General features: G+C 42.0%; 1 protein-coding gene across 4 annotated transcripts in view; it reads right to left on the bottom strand.

Moving 5' to 3' along the window:
- The window catches only part of cramp1 (cramped chromatin regulator homolog 1), a 67,706-nt gene that overhangs the window by 5,152 nt on the left and 45,054 nt on the right, over positions 1 to 17,500 (bottom strand). For 3 of the 4 annotated variants that reach the window (XM_061884475.1, XM_061884476.1, XM_061884473.1), the window contains exons 10-19: positions 13,686 to 14,510; positions 12,761 to 12,908; positions 9,475 to 9,650; positions 9,340 to 9,414; positions 9,204 to 9,285; positions 7,289 to 7,390; positions 5,313 to 5,599; positions 1,783 to 1,969; positions 1,592 to 1,723; positions 1,420 to 1,523 (exon numbers count right to left, since the gene is read on the bottom strand). In XM_061884475.1, the coding sequence (XP_061740459.1) occupies positions 1,420 to 1,523; positions 1,592 to 1,723; positions 1,783 to 1,969; positions 5,313 to 5,599; positions 7,289 to 7,390; positions 9,204 to 9,285; positions 9,340 to 9,414; positions 9,475 to 9,650; positions 12,761 to 12,908; positions 13,686 to 14,510 (2,118 nt within the window). The remainder of the gene's footprint in view (positions 1 to 1,419; positions 1,524 to 1,591; positions 1,724 to 1,782; positions 1,970 to 5,312; positions 5,600 to 7,288; positions 7,391 to 9,203; positions 9,286 to 9,339; positions 9,415 to 9,474; positions 9,651 to 12,760; positions 12,909 to 13,685; positions 14,511 to 17,500) is intronic. The other variant, XM_061884474.1, reaches the window with a different exon arrangement.

Raw genomic sequence — 17,500 nt, 5'->3', positions numbered from 1 at the left:
GATACAAGTAGTCCTGCAGAGTGTTTACTTGTGTGTGTTTGATATCATGTGCGATACAAGCAGTCCTGCAGAGTGTTTACTAATGTGTGATGCAAGCAGTCCTGCAGAGTATTTACTTGTGTGAGTGATATCATGTGCGATACAAGCAGTCCTGCAGAGTGTTTACTTGTGTGTGTGTGATATCATGTGCGATACAAGCAGTCCTGCAGCGTGTTTACTTGTGTGTGTGACATCATGTGCGATACAAGCAGTCCTGAAGAGTGTTTACTTGTGTGTGTGAGTGATATCATGTGCGATACAAGTAGTCCTGCAGTGTTTACTTGTGTGTGTTTGATATCATGTGCGATACAAGCATCCCTGCAGAGTATTTACTTGTGTGTGATACAAGCAGTCCTGCAGAGTGTTTGTGTGTGTGTGATATCATGTGCGATACAAGCAGTCCTGCAGAGTATTTACTTGTGTGTGTTATCATGTGCGATACAAGCAGTCCTGCAGAGTGTTTACTTGTGTATGATACAAGCAGTCCTGCAGAGTATTCACTTGTGTGAGTGATATCATGTGCGATACAAGTAGTCCTGCAGAGTGTTTACTTGTGTGTGTTTGATATCATGTGCGATACAAGCATCCCTGCAGAGTGTTTACTTGTGTGTGATACAAGCAGTCCTGCAGAGTATTTACTTGTGTGAGTGATATCATGTGCGATACAAGCAGTCCTGCAGAGTGTTTACTTGTGTGTGTGCGATATCATGTGCGATACAAGCAGTCCTGCAGCGTGTTTACTTGTGTGTGATATCATGTGCGATACAAGTACTCCTGCAATGTTTACTTGTGTGTGTTTGATATCATGTGCGATACAAGCATCCCTGCAGAGTATTTACTTGTGTGTGATACAAGCAGTCCTGCAGAGTGTTTGTGTGTGTGTGATATCATGTGCGATACAAGCAGTCCTGCAGAGTATTTACTTGCGTGAGTGATATCATGTGCGATACAAGCAGTCCTGCAGTGTTTACTTGTGTGTGTGATATCATGTGCGATACAAGTAGTCCTGCAGAGTGTTTACTTGTGTGTGTTTGATATCATGTGCGATACAAGCATCCCTGCAGAGTGTTTACTTGTGTGTGATACAAGCAGTCCTGCAGAGTATTTACTTGTGTGAGTGATATCATGTGCGATACAAGCAGCCCTGCAGAGTGTTTACTTGTGTGTGTGATATCATGTGCGATACAAGCAGTCCTGCAGAGTGTTTACTTGTGTGTGTGATATCATGTGCGATACAAGCAGCCCTGCAGAGTGTTTACTTGTGTGTGTGTGATATCATGTGCAATACAAGCATCCCTGCAGAGTGTTTACTTGTGTGTGATATCATGTGCGATACAAGCAGCCCTGGCCTACAGACATGAGAAAAGAGAGAAGGGTCACCTCGCCCACGTCAGGAAGGCCGCGGGAGTGAAAGGAATCATGGGAGTTGCAGTCCAGCAGGCTGGGGGTGAACAAAGTGCGGGGGGTGCGTCGGCCCATGCTGGCTGCAGAGAAGGAGGACAGGCTGTGAGCTCCGAGACAGGTGGAGGTGGAGGTGGAGGTGGAGACTCACAGAGAAGACATCCCAGGGTGGAGTCAGAGGAGTCAGTGGGGTACCACTGGGGGTCGTGGCCGGGCGAGGGGATCCAGCCTCTGGACGGGCTGACCGAGGGAGAAACTTTGGTCATCTTGGCCTCCTCGCCTGCTGTCGACAGCACAACATCAGATCATCCAGTCCTCTCACCGCCATGGCCTCCTGCTTACCGTAGTGGGCGGAGTTGATGGCCAGCTCGATGATGGAGTCGCTGATGTGGCTTGGATTCTCTCCAGGGGGCAGAGACTCCTCAGGGGGGCCCGGCAGGGAGATGTCCAGGAGCGAGGCCACACTGGGCGGAGCCAGGAGAGAGTCTCCGCCCTCCTTCACGCCAGGAGAAGCTGGAGGAACATCCTTCTGTTGTGAAAGAACAAATACTGTACTTTGCACTACTGTACATCACCATACTGTACATCACCATAGTGTACATCTCTGTAGTGTACATGACCATAGTGTACATCTCTGTAGTGTACGTGACCATAGTGTACATCTCTGTAGTGTACGTGACCATACTGTACATCTCTATAGTGTACATGACCATACTGTACATCTCTAAAGTGTACATGACCATAGTGTACATGACCATAGTGTACATCTCTGTAGTGTACATGACCATAGTGTACATCTCTGTAGTGTACGTGACCATACTGTACATCTCTGTAGTGTACATCACCATAGTGTACATCTCTGTAGTGTACATGACCATAGTGTACATCTCTGTAGTGTACGTGACCATACTGTACATCTCTAAAGTGTACATGACCATAGTGTACATCTCTATAGTGTACATGACCATAGTGTACATGATCATAGTGTACATCTCTATGGTGTACATGACCATACTGTACATCTCTAAAGTGTACATGACCATAGTGTACATGATCATAGTGTACATGACCATAGTGTACATCTCTATAGTGTACATGACCATACTGTACATCTCTAAAGTGTACATGACCATAGTGTACATCTCTATAGTGTACATGACCATAGTGTACATGATCATAGTGTACATCTCTATGGTGTACATGACCATACTGTACATCTCTAAAGTGTACATGACCATAGTGTACATGACCAGTGTACATCTCTATAGTGTACATGACCATAGTGTACATCTCTAAAGTGTACATGACCATAGCGTACATGACCATAGTGTACATGACCATAGTGTACATGATCATAGTGTACATCTCTATAGTGTACATGACCATACTGTACATCTCTAAAGTGTACATGACCAGTGTACATCTCTATAGTGTACATGACCATAGTGTACATCTCCATAGTGTACATGACCATAGTGTACATCTCCATAGTGTACATGACAATATTGTACATGACCATAGTGTACATGACCAGTGTACATCTCTATAGTGTACATGACCATAGTGTACATCTCTATAGTGTACATGACCATACTGTACATCTCTATAGTGTACATGACCATAGTGTACATCTCTATAGTGTACATGACCATACTGTACATCTCTATAGTGTACATGACCAGTGTACACTCTATAGTGTACATGGCCAGTGTACATCTCTATAGTGTACATGACCATAGTGTACATCTCCATAGTGTACATGACAATATTGTACATGACCATAGTGTACATGACCAGTGTACATCTCTATAGTGTACATGACCATAGTGTACATCTCTATAGTGTACATGACCATACTGTACATCTCTATAGTGTACATGACCATAGTGTACATAACTATAGTGTACATCTCTATAGTGTACATGACCAGTGTACACTCTATAGTGTACATGGCCAGTGTACACTCTATAGTGTACATGGCCAGTGTACATCTCTATAGTGTACATGACTATAGTGTACATGACCAGTGTACATAACTATAGTGTACATCTCTATAGTGTACATGACCATAGTGTACATCTCTATAGTGTACATCTCCATAGTGTACATGACCATAGTGTACATCTCCATAGTGTACATGACCATAGTGTACATCTCTATAGTGTACATGACCATAGTGTACATTTCTATAGTGTACATCTCCATAGTGTACATGACAATATTGTACATGACCATAGTGTACATCTCTATAGTGTACATCTCCATAGTGTACATGACCATAGTGTACATCTCTATAGTGTACATGACCATAGTGTACATTTCTATAGTGTACATCTCCATAGTGTACATGACAATATTGTACATGACCATAGTGTACATCTCTATAGTGCACTTGGACATAGTGTACATGACCAGTGTACATCTCTATAGTGTACATGACCATAGTGTAGATCTCCATAGTGTACATGACAATATTGTACATGACCGGTGTACATCTCTATAGTGTACATGACCATAGTGTACATCTCTATAGTGTACATGACCATACTGTATATCTCTATAGTGTACATGATCATAGTGTACATGACCAGTGTACATCTCTATAGTGTACATGACCATAGTGTACATCTCTATAGTGTACATTACCATACTGTATATCTCTATAGTGTACATGATCATAGTGTACATGACCAGTGTACATCTCTATAGTGTACATCTCTATAGTGTACATGACCAGTGTACATCTCTATAGTGTACATGACCATAGTGTACATCTCTATAGTGTACATGACCATACTGTATATCTCTATAGTGTACATGATCATAGTGTACATGACCAGTGTACATCTCTATAGTGTACATGACCATAGTGTACATCTCTATAGTGTACATTACCATACTGTATATCTCTATAGTGTACATGATCATAGTGTACATGACCAGTGTACATCTCTATAGTGTACATCTCTATAGTGTACATGACCAGTGTACATCTCTATAGTGTACATGACCATAGTGTACATGACTATAGTGTACATGACCATAGTGTACATCTCTATAGTGTACATCTCCATATTGTACATGACCATAGTGTACTCTCTATAGTGTACATCTCTATAGTGTACATGACCAGTGTACATCTCTATAGTGTACATCTCTATAGTGTACATCTCTATAGTCTACATGACCATAGTGTACATTTCTATAGTGTACATCTCCATAGTGTACATGACAATATTGTACATGACCATAGTGTACATCTCTATAGTGCACTTGGACATAGTGTACATGACCAGTGTACATCTCTATAGTGTACATGACCATAGTGTAGATCTCCATAGTGTACATGACAATATTGTACATGACCAGTGTACATCTCTATAGTGTACATGACCATAGTGTACATCTCTATAGTGTACATGACCATAGTGTACATCTCTATAGTGTACATGATCATAGTGTACATGACCAGTGTACATCTCTATAGTGTACATCTCTATAGTGTACATGACTATAGTGTACATGACCATAGTGTACATCTCTATAGTGTACATCTCCATATTGTACATGACCATAGTGTACTCTCTATAGTGTACATCTCTATAGTGTACATGACCATAGTGTACATCTCTATAGTGTACATCTCTATAATGTACATCTCTATAGCGTACATCTCTATAGTGTACATCTCTATAGTGTACATGACCATAGTGTAGTGATGTTAAAGACAGGTGGTTCTAACAGCAGATATGTTTCTGTCAAACTCTGTGTTGGTGTGACTTGGCCTTGGATTGTCTTCTATTTTCATATTTGCTTTGGGTTTATTTTACACCAGGTGACCCAGCACACTACATGTGTGTGTGTTCCCTGACCTCTGGCAGGTGGTGCTGCAGGTGTTGTTCAGCATCCAGCAGCTGTGCAGAGGGCAACATGGGAGAATGTGGCCCCCGACAAGGACTGGCAGGCGTGGGAGAATGTGGCCCCCGACACGGACTGGCAGGCGTGGGAGAATGTGGCCCCCGACAAGGACTGGCAGGGGCGGGCGTGGGAGAATGTGGCCCCCGACAAGGACTGGCAGGGGTGGACGTGGGAGAATGTGGCCCCCGACAAGGACTGGCAGGGATGATGCCCGCCGTCTTGGCTGCCAGGTCGATAGCACCTGGAAAACACATCAAGTGGGACGGAAACAAGCAAGCAAAGATGAGATGTTTCACGTCATGAGGATGATTATTATCAATAGTATCACAATATGAGTGACTAACTACTCAATCTTTCCCTATTAGGCTGCAGCTAGACATTATTCTACTCATCCATGGATTCGTGACTTCCTTGAATCACATTCTACTTTATAGACTCAGGGTGAACTGGAGGGAAAATAAATACTAGGGCTGGGCAACGATTAAAAATTGTAATCGAAGTTAATCGCACTATTTCTCTGATTAATCGCGATTAACTGCATTGTATAAGCAAAGCCCAATAATGAATTCAAAAGTAGTGTGTAGTGCACCTTTATTGGAATATTCTCCCACATGAACAAAAGCGCCAAAACATTTGTTGTGCAAACACAATTTAAATCAGTCCTTGTTAAACAGTAGCAGTTAAATAGCATATTTTATGAAAATCAACTCAAAAAATGTAAATACAAACATTTAAGCTTATTGCCACTGCCAGGGTATTTAAGTTATCCTGTTTGTTATGGAAAATAAATATAATCTACATACAAATCTCTGAGCCACAATCATAACATCTGAACAGGCAATTTCTCAGGTAACAGCAGAAACATTTTTTTTTATCAGGGATCTTATGTTTAAAAAACCTATATTATAGGTAGTGGGCTTTTTTAGGGAACTTTTGATCAAATTATCCGTAGTAGCAATATTAATAATGTTGTGTTTATTCTGCGTAGTGCACTTAAAATAATTATGACCATATCTAGGAATTGATATGATGGGAATTTTCTGATTGTTTGCTTGGTGCTTTGATAAACTGAACGCATATACATGGTACTATATTGTGATGTTATGAGCCAGGGAATAAAAGAACTACCCTGCCCAGCATGCAACAGGAGTGACGAGCATGCGCGGTAGCCCGGTATAGGTTGTGTCGCCATGACGGCATCTTGTATGTTGTGATATGCACGCTCTGAAAGTAAACGTTAAGAACTCAGCCAACACTCCTGGTCTGCATTATTCATAAATAGACAGACAACACAAATACTCCGCTGCTTCACAAGCCGCTGGATGTAGCCGGCAAAGTATTCCCATGCTAGCTAGCCGGTCTAGCAAGCACGCGTCATTCAGTCCAAAACGGCCCGATCTATCCACATCCAGAATTGTCTGGCGGTCGTAAGTGATCCCGGAGTGACCACGCTGTAAGCCAGCCAGGAAATTTGCAGAATTGTCCGGTATTTTTGCCAAATGTTCCATCTTTACCAAGAGCCCCTCGACGCCGGGCGACGCCATCTTGTTAAGAAAAGGCGTTAACAAAATAAAAGCATGTAAACAACATACGCAAATGTGCGATAAAATAATTGTCGGCGTTAATAGATTGATGAGTTAACTCATAATTAACGCATTAATTTGCCCACCCCTAATATATACACTTTTTTCTGCTTGCCATGACTTCCATTCTTCAAATGTACATCCTCAACTTGCACACACACACACACACACACACACACACACACACACACCTCATCGCTCACATGGAAAAGTTATTTAAAGTTCCAAGCACTGTATTTGAATCCATGTGTATCAAATGCACTCATGTTGGTTTGAGGGATGACATCTACTTCCTGTACTTGGACTGGTGAATGAACACAAGCAGAAGAGGAGGAGGAGGGACCTACTGGACAGCTGACTGGTCCCTGCAGGAGAAGAAGCTATGGACGGTGGAGGGCGTGAGGTAGGAGGAGCCAGCCGCGTCTGAATTGGCCGGAAAGAGCCAGTTCCTGAGGAGAAGGAGCACGTTGGACAAGTGGAGAGTGTAAGTCCAGGAGAAAGATGCAAGTTGACCTACAGCCAAATGAATATTTTAGTTCAACTAGCACTGAAAACTGTATCACAATATACCTTTTGTTATGTTGCTCCATATCGATAATTATTGATATTTTAATATTGGCCAGGAGAAAAAAAAAATGGAATGTTCATATTTTCATTGTAAATGTAACTTCCTGTGATTATATTCCCTCAGCTATCAAGGCAGAAAGTAAATGTCAGCACACAGAAACACTGCAACTATGTCAACAAACACATTGAAGACTTCACAATAAGATGTTACTAATCATCAATATGTAAGAAATGCTTCATCAAGTGTAAGACTTCACAATAAGATGTTACTAATCATCAATATGTAAGAAATGCTTCATCAAGTGTAATAAAATAGTGCGCCATGTCCACATGTAGACACCTGAGAAGAAGTATTTCCTGCAGGTTTAATGGCAGGAAGTTACAGCTGTGCTCTGTGTAACATTTATTTGGTTATTCTTATTTAAGTATGGAAATGAATATTTATTATGCAGTAATTACGATTTAAATATTATTGGACCACATTGTAGTTTTAAAGAAGCACATTTGCTATAGTCTGTTATTTCATTTAAGTTACAGAGTCCTGCACTTGAGTTCCTAGCTGTTGTTTGCGTGCATCCAAACATGGGTTGAAGAGAAAAGAGGAGGGACTCCGGTGCATTTGACAAAAAACACGTCAAAACTGCCCCACTTTCCCTCTTTTATCCACATTATGTTCACTCTCTCATCTTTACTTTCACTTCTCAGTCCGTGCAGAGAATCAACAAAGCGGATATTTGACACTGTTACACAGTTGGCTGTTTAGCGTTTCAAAGCCTAAGCATGCTTCATTCTTTCCGGTTTCTTCCGACCAAAAAAACGATATATTTATCGAACAATTTATCGAAGCATTTTATATTGATATCAATTTTAGATTTTAGAAGCATTTAAGTCTCACCTTAAAACTAATTTGTATACTCTAGCCTTTAAATAGACTCCCTTTTTAGACCAGTTGATCTGCCGTTTCTTTTCTTTTTCTTCTATGTCCCACTCTCCCGTGTGGAGGGGGTCCGGTCCGATCCGGTGGCCATGTACTGCTCGCCTGTGTATCGGCTGGGGACATCTCTGCGCTGCTGGTCCGCCTACGCTTGGGATGGTTTCCTGCTGGCTCCGCTGTGAACGGGACTCTCGCTGCTGTGTCTTGGATCCTCTTTGGACTGGACTCTCGCGACTGTGTTGGATCCATTGTGGATTGAACTTTCACAGTATCATGTTAGATCCGCTCGACATCCATTGCTTTCCTCCTCTCTAAGGTTCTCATAGTCATCATTGTCACCGACGTCCCACTGGGTGTGAGTTTTCCTTGCCCTTATGTGGGCCTACCGAGGATGTCGTGGTGGTTTGTGCAGCCATTTGAGACACTAGTGATTTAGGGCTATATAAGTAAACATTGATTGATTGATTGAATTACGTGATATATATTGATGGGCCCAGCCCTATGTCTAACAACCATTTTAGTATGAATAACAGTTGATGTTGCATTGCTTCTCTTCACTGCATGGGCCTGTTGCGTGTCGAAGGACTTCTATGCTGACATTCCTTGGGCCCCTGTGGAGATAGCTTCTTACATCCTAACCCCCATCTTCCAAGATGTCGTGAGACCCAACATCGCTATTTCTATTGTTTTTGTCAAAAAGTGACTGTTTCTTTTGTGATTGATGCTGTATTACTGCCTTGGCCAAAGTGTGACCCAAGTACCTGTGGCAGAGGAGTTGGAGAGGATGGAGAAGGAGCAGACGTGCTGAGGAGTGTCTCCTGTGGTTCGCGGTAGAAGAGTTCGCTGTGGGGAAACATTGTCAGCACTGGACTCTTGCAACCACCAAGGGGGACTCACCTGAACGACAAGTGGCTTCCGGAGTTGTCTGTTTCGAGGTTTTCTTGGTCTTGACAGGAAAAGATCGGACTGCATCTAGGAAGACGAAGCAAGGGATGATTTGTGTTGGGAGCTACAAGGGTGTGGCCTTCTTACGCTGATGGAGTCCAGCTGCTGCCTCAAGGCCAGCTCCGCCTCCTTGTTGGGGGAGAACATGCGGTTGTGGCGGGAACTGTTGGGGGGGAGGGTGGTGGGCACTGCAAACACGTTGCCCTCCGAGTCGCTGGCCGCTGCCGAGGAGCAGAGCAGGGAGCGGGGAAGGTGGCGTGCACCTGAAGGAGGACATCCTGTTTACATGTCATTTCACGCTTGCAAGCTCAACCATTTCTTGCAATACACACTCCCACCACTTGTGGCAGTAATGACAACATCACACACACAAGAAGTCTGGAGATCAAGTCACACACAAGTTTCTGAAGTGCAAACATGCATTTTTTTTTTAATCTGATATATTTTTATTATCATTGTGTGAATGTCCAAGCATTCACACAATGATATTCTACACCAATGAACATGTATTTATTATCATTATTATAATTGTTATTGTTATAAACCCCGTTTCCATTTGAGTTGGGAAATTGTGTTAGATGTAAATATAAACAGAATACAATGATTTGCAAATCCTTTTCAACCCATATTCATTTGAATATGCTACAAAGACAACATATTTGATGGTCAAACTCATAAATATATTTTTTTGTGCAAAAAATCATTAACTTTAGAATTTGATGCCAGCAACATGTGACAAAGAAGTTGGGAAAGGTGGCAATAAATACTGATAAAGTTGAGGAATGCTCATCAAACACTTATATGGAACATCCCACAGGTGTGCAGGCTAATTGGGAACAGGTGGGTGCCATGATTGGGTATAAAAAAAGCTTCCAAATAAATGCTCAGTCTTTCACAAGAAAAGATGGGGCGAGGTACACCCCTTTGTCCACAACTGCGTGAGCAAATAGTCAAACAGTTTAAGAACAACATTTCTTACAGTGCGATTGCAAAGAATTTAGGGATTTCAACATCTACGCTCCATAATATCATCAAAAGGTTCAGAGAATGTAGAGAAGTCACTCCACGTAAGCGGCATGGCCGGAAATCAACGTTGAATGACCGTGACCTTCCATCCCTCAGACGGCACCGTATCAAAAACCCACATCAATCTCTAAAGGATATCACCACATGGGCTCAGGAACAATTCAGAAAACCACTGTCAATTATACAGTTTGTCGCTACATCTGTAAGTGTAAATTAAAGCTCTACTATGCAAAGCAAAAGCAATTTATCAACAACATCCAGAAATGCCGCCGGCTTCTCTGGGCCCGAGATCATCTAAGATGGACTGATGCAAAGTGGACAAGTGTTCTGTGGTCTGAGGAGTGCAAGTTTCAAATTGTTTTTGGAAATATTCGACATCGTGGCATCCGGACCAAAGGGGAAGTGAACCATCCAGACTGTTATCCACGCAAAGTTGAAAAGCCAGCATGTGTGATGGTATGGGGGTGCATTAGTGCCCAAGGCATGGGTAACTTACACATCTGTAAAGGCACCATTATTGCTGAAAGGTACATACAGCTTTTAAAACAACATATGCTGCCATTTAAGCGCCGTCTTTTTCATGGATGCCCCTGCTTATTTCAGCAAGACAATGCCAAGCCACATTCAGCACGTGTTACAACAGCGTGGCTTCGTAAAAAAAGGAGTACAGGTATTTTCCTGGCCCGCCTGCAGTCCAGACATGTCTCCCATGGAAAATGTGTGGCGCATTATGAAGCGTAAAATACGACAGCGGAGACTCCGGACTGTTGAACGACTGAAGCTCTACATAAAACAAGAATGGGAAAGAATTCCACTTTCAAAGCTTCAACAATTAGTTTCCTCAGTTCCCAAACGTTTATTGAGTGTTGTTAAAAGAAAAGGTGATGTAACACAGTGGTGAAAATGCCCTTTCCCAACTACTTTGGCACGTGTTGCAGCCATGAAATTCTAAGTTCATTACTATATGCAAAACAAAAATAAAGTTTATGACTTTGAAGATCAAATATGTTGTCTTTGTAGGATATTCAAATGAATATGGGTTGAAAAGGATTTGCAAATCATTGTATTCTGTTTATATTTACATCTAACACAATTTCCCAACTCATATGGAAACAGGGTTTGTATTATTGTGTGAATGTCCAAACATTCACTAAATAATATTCTACACCAATAAACATGTATTTATTATCCTTACTACTATTTATTATTATCCCAAGGCCCACAGTTTTCATCCATCAGAACTACTCAAGTATGAAAACATTCGGTTCGACCAGGAATCTTAAAATTAAACAAATATCCTCGATTACCCACAATTCTCGGTTTTCTAGGTAATTGTTTCCATTGGAAGTGAATGGGCCATCTTTGGAACTAGCACATTTTCCACATCTGTCAGCCGACTGCAACCGTGCCAACATCCACGGACTCCACTCACCTTGGACAATCAACTTACCATTTTACAAGTTCAAAAAAAGCCCTATTTTCACCTATTCCTGGAATTTTTCACAGTTTACATTTTCAAGACACTCCTCTTAGTTGGCACAATAAAAATACAATTTTCTTTTCGTATAAATTCCCGGTTTTCCCGAAAAACCCGTTTAAAGTCAAAGTGTTACTACGTCAACATTTTTCAAGCCGCTAGCTAGCAATTAACGTCGCCAGCTGCTGGCTTCTTCTGCAGCACATGAGCAGCATTACCAGTCTGAGTCCCATTCTTGGGCTAACCATTCCATTCTGCATTCAAACACATTCACACTATTTGGTATAAAAATTATAATCAAATCTTTTGAAAACAGATTTCAAGTTACAAAACCTTGTAGTTGTTGACGACGTATAGGTGTAGCAAAATGTTTTTCAAAAAATGTATTCCTAAAGAAAAAAATCAATAAAATTATATTGAAATTATTTTTAGTCAATTTTTGCAAATGACGATGCCGTCTAGCAATTAGTGGTGTTAGCTGCTAGTTCCTTTCGCCAGCAAATGAGCAGTATCACCAGTCTGACCTTGTCAAATTGGGGTTCTCAATCACGATTAAGATTTTCATTTGAAATGGTAACAGGAACTTTCGGGAGTGGTTGCATCCCTAAAAGCACACACATACAACTTCTACTGGTTAGGTTAATGAGTTCCAGTACAAAGTCAACTAGCACTACTGGATTGCACAATGTGACCATGGACTCCAACTTCTACTGGTTAGGTTAATTAGTTGAAGTACAAAGTCAACTAGCACTACTGGATTGCACAATGTGACCATGGACTCCAACTTCTACTGGTTAGGTTAATGAGTTCCAGTACAAAGTCAACTAGCACTACTGGAACGCACAATGTGACCATGGACTTGGCAGATACCTGAGGTGTTTGGCTGGTGTAACCTGCCCCCTCGGACAGATGCCTGCAGCCGGCCGCAGTTGGGGCTGCGCACACCCGCCGTGGAGCCTTTTCCTGTAGGGCTGTGCTCGTCCTGAGGACCCGGGGCTGTGGAGCACAGCTCTGGAGCCTGGAGGAGAGTGGACAAGACCACAGCAAGTACAAACCTTGTATTATTGCAACAATATGCCTTCAGAAACAAAATAATTAACAAATTCCGCTACTTTTTTCCTACGCTTTGCTCTCTGCGGGTTATAAAACGGTGCGGGTAATTTGTGCATTTTTCTTCGCTGACGGCCATGATGCAGACGGTTTAAAAAAACAAGCAAATATGCTGAAAAAAGTGTGTTATTGTTTGTGCTATGGCGCCAGCTTTCTGCAGGGCCCTGCTTTTTAGTGCTTTCAACCAAAAGTAGAAGTGCCGTTCTCTCTTCTACTCGTATACATAAGTTCTGCTCAAATGGATTCTTCATCCTTTACTCCAAGCAACATTTGTAAGTTTTACAATATAACTAAAACAATTCTTACTTCCTGAAGCGTCCCATGTGTGATGTCTGGAGGAGTGTTTTCATGCACATTTGTACCTGCTATCGTGTCGTGAGCTAACATGCTAACATGTTTACGAGTGTCTGTCTTGGTATTATTAACTTGTTTCACTTTTACTAATTCCTCAGTAATTTCACCAAAATGTCAGCATGGAGTTCTTCAGTCTGTTTAGCTGATGGGAGAGCTAGCTTGCGCAGCTAGTGACTTATGTTTTGTTGGATCAGCCATTTGGAAACAATTCAGGTATGTAAATACCACATTTCACAAGGAATATATCTGCCACTAATACATGGGAAATGTTTTTTCCATATGGAATGGAATGGGTGTGGAAGCTACGGTCGTTAGAGGATGGACTGCCTACCAAGGGTTTGGGGTTGATCTCGCTGGTGAGCAGTCTCAGCAGGCAGCTCAAGACGCGTTGTTTCCCACGTAGTCTGGGCTGCGAGGACACTGCTCCTCCGTCTTGGTGAAGATGTGCGGGCGACTGCCACTCGTACTCCAGCTGCAGCTTGCCAGGCTTGCCGAACATCAGGTAGAGCTCTGCCAGCGTCACGTTCTCTGCGTCACGGAGGTTCCAGCCGTCCTCCCTGATCTGCTGGACGCTTCTCTCCTTGGCGTCCTCTGGGCCGCCCATGGAGAGCTTGGCTGGAGGAGTTTGGCCGGAGGAGACCTGCTCCTCCCTGCATTGGTCCAGGCAGCTCTCTGCACCGCTACACAAGTTGTCCACGGTTTTGGTCCCGGCCAGGCCACCGCCGGCCTCCTCAAAAAGTCCGGTCGCCTCCTCTGCGGGAATGGCCGCCTGCTGCGAAGGCGACAGAGTGGAAGGCTTCTTCTCCTCCGCCTTGACAGAACCCTCAGGCCACGTTTCAATGCCGGGGGGCTCGGTTTTACGACAGTCACTCTGCGGGGTCACCGAGACTGAACCTGGGGTTCCTCGTGCCGATTTGGCGCCGGTCCGTGGCGCGGCCGTGTGGATGCCCAGGATCTGAGCGGCGGGTAGCTCCTTGGCGTTGGGCCGCGTCTTGCCGCTCTCTTGCCAGTGAACCGTGCAAGAGGCCTTGGAGTGAACCACGCGGGAAACCCCAGGCAGCGTGGTCAGGGTGCTGCTCTCAGCCGGGAAAAGAAAGAGTTCGTCTGGAGGGGGCGCATCCTCCCCCAAAGCCTCCCTCTCCAGCAGACTCTTCATCTGAACACCAAAGTCAAGGAAGTGAATAAATACAGGACATACTTTATAGATATCACCTCACTCAGTTTACCCTTTTCTTTGCCAACTCAATTTCATTTTTGCTTTATTAATAAGTTTCAATTTCATTACTTATTTTAGAATATTAAGATCCTGTCATACACTGCCATTTTTTCTATTTATATTGCTGGACGTACAACAGGCATGTCATTTAAACTTCATGAAAAAGATGAAAAATAAACCGGGCGTTTTGGGTTAGTCTACTCCATACAGTATTTACAACCTTACTAGTCTTCACTTCACAGCCACAGGCGGTTCATCTACCTATTGACATTATTGACACATTACTTTGTCAGTTTCAGTCAATACAGTAATTACAACTTGTGTTCACATCCACAGGAACCACATGGGTTAGTCTACTCCATACAGTATTTACAACCTTACTAATCTTCACTTCACAGCCACAGACTGTTCATCTACTTATTGACATTATTGACACATTACTATGTCTGTTTCAGTCACTAAGTTATTTAGTCACAACAATAATGTGTTCATATCCACAGGAACCACATGGGTTAGTCTACTCTATACACTATTTACAACCTAACTAGTGCTCACTTCAAAGCCACAGGCGGTTCATCTACCTATTGACATTATTGACACATTACTTTGTCAGTTTCAGTCACTACAGTAATTACAACTTGTGTTCACATCCACAGGAACCACATGGGTTAGTCTACTCCATACAGTATTTACAACCTTACTAATCTTCACTTCACAGCCACAGACTGTTCATCTACTTATTGACATTATTGACACATTACTATGTCTGTTTCAGTCACTAAGTTATTTAGTCACAACAATAATGTGTTCATATCCACAGGAACCACATGGGTTAGTCTACTCTATACACTATTTACAACCTAACTAGTGCTCACTTCAAAGCCACAGGCGGTTCATCTACCTATTGATATTATTGACACATTACTTTGTCAGTTTCAGTCACTACAGTAATTACAACTTGTGTTCACATCCACAGAAACCACATGGGTTAGTCTAATCCATATAGTATTTACAGCCTTACTAATCTTCACTTCACAGCCACAGACGGTTCATCTACTTATTGACATTATTGACACATTACTATGTCTGTTTCAGTCACTAAGTTATTTAGTCACAACTGTAATGTGTTCATATCCACAGGAACCACATGGGTTAGTCTACTCTATACACTATTTGCAACCTAACTAGTGCTCACTTCAAAGCCACAGGCGGTTCATCTACCTATTGACACATTACTTTGTCAGTTTCAGTCACTACAGTAATTACAACTTGTGTTCACATCCACAGGAACCACATGGGTTAGTCTACTCCATACAGTATTTACAACCTTACTAATCTTCACTTCACAGCCACAGACGGTTCATCTACTTATTGACATTATTGACACATTACTATGTCTGTTTCAGTCACTAAGTTATCTAGTCACAACAGTAATGTGTTCATATCCACAGGAACCACATGGGTTAGTCTACTCTATACACTATTTACAACCTAACTAGTGCTCACTTCAAAGCCACAGGCGGTTCATCTACCTATTGACATTATTGACACATTACTTTGTCAGTTTCAGTCACTACAGTAATTACAACTTGTGTTCACATCCACAGGAACCACATGGGTTAGTCTACTCCATACAGTATTTACAACCTTACTAATCTTCACTTCACAGCCACAGACGGTTCATCTACTTATTGACATTATTGACACATTACTATGTCTGTTTCAGTCACTAAGTTATTTAGTCACAACAATAATGTGTTCATATCCACAGGAACCACATGGGTTAGTCTACTCTATACACTATTTACAACCTAACTAGTGCTCACTTCAAAGCCACAGGCGGTTCATCTACCTATTGACATTATTGACACATTACTTTGTCAGTTTTAGTCACTACAGTAATTACAACTTGTGTTCACATCCACAGAAACCACATGGGTTAGTCTAATCCATACAGTATTTACAACCTTACTAATCTTCACTTCACAGCCACAGACTGTTCATCTACTTATTGACATTATTGACACATTACTATGTCTGTTTCAGTCACTAAGTTATTTAGTCACAACAGTAATGTGTTCATATCCACAGGAACCACATGGGTTAGTCTACTCTATACACTATTTAAAACCTAACTGGTGCTCACTTCAAATCCACAGGCGTTTCATCTACCTATTGACATTATTGACACATTACTTTGTCAGTTTCAGTCACTACAGTAATTACAACTTGTGTTCACATCCACAGGAACCACATGGGTTAGTCTACTCCATACAGTATTGACAACCTTACTAATCTTCACTTCACAGCCACAGACGGTTCATCAACTTATTGACATTATTGACACATTACTATGTCTGTTTCAGTCACTAAGTTATTTAGTCACAACAGTAATGTGTTCATATCCACAGGAACCACATGGGTTAGTCTACTCTATACACTATTTACAACCTAACTAGTGCTCACTTCAAAGCCACAGGCGTTTCATCTACCTATTGACATTATTGACACATTACTTTGTCAGTTTCAGTCACTACGGTAATTACAACTTGTGTTCACATCCACAGGAACCACATGGGTTAGTCTACTCCATACAGTATTTACAACCTTACTACTCTTCACTTCACAGCCACAGACGGTTTATCTACTTATTGACACATTACTTTGTCTGTTTCAGTCACTAAGTTATTTAGTCACAACAGTAATGTGTTCATATCCACAGGAACCACATGGGTTAGTCTACTCTATACACTATTTACAACCTAACTAGTGCTCACTTCAAAGCCACACAAAGCCACAGGTGGTTAATCTACTTATTGACATAATGCTATGTCTGTTTCAGTCACTACAGTAATTACACCTTGTGTTCACATCCACAGGAACCACATGGGTTAGTCTACTCCATACAGTATTTACAACCTTACTAGTCT

Source organism: Nerophis ophidion, linkage group LG23, assembly GCF_033978795.1.
Source record: "Nerophis ophidion isolate RoL-2023_Sa linkage group LG23, RoL_Noph_v1.0, whole genome shotgun sequence".
Lineage (NCBI taxonomy): Eukaryota > Metazoa > Chordata > Actinopteri > Syngnathiformes > Syngnathidae > Nerophis > Nerophis ophidion.
The sequence above is the reverse complement of the archived record's forward strand: the minus strand, read 5'-3'. Positions and strand labels throughout refer to the sequence as shown.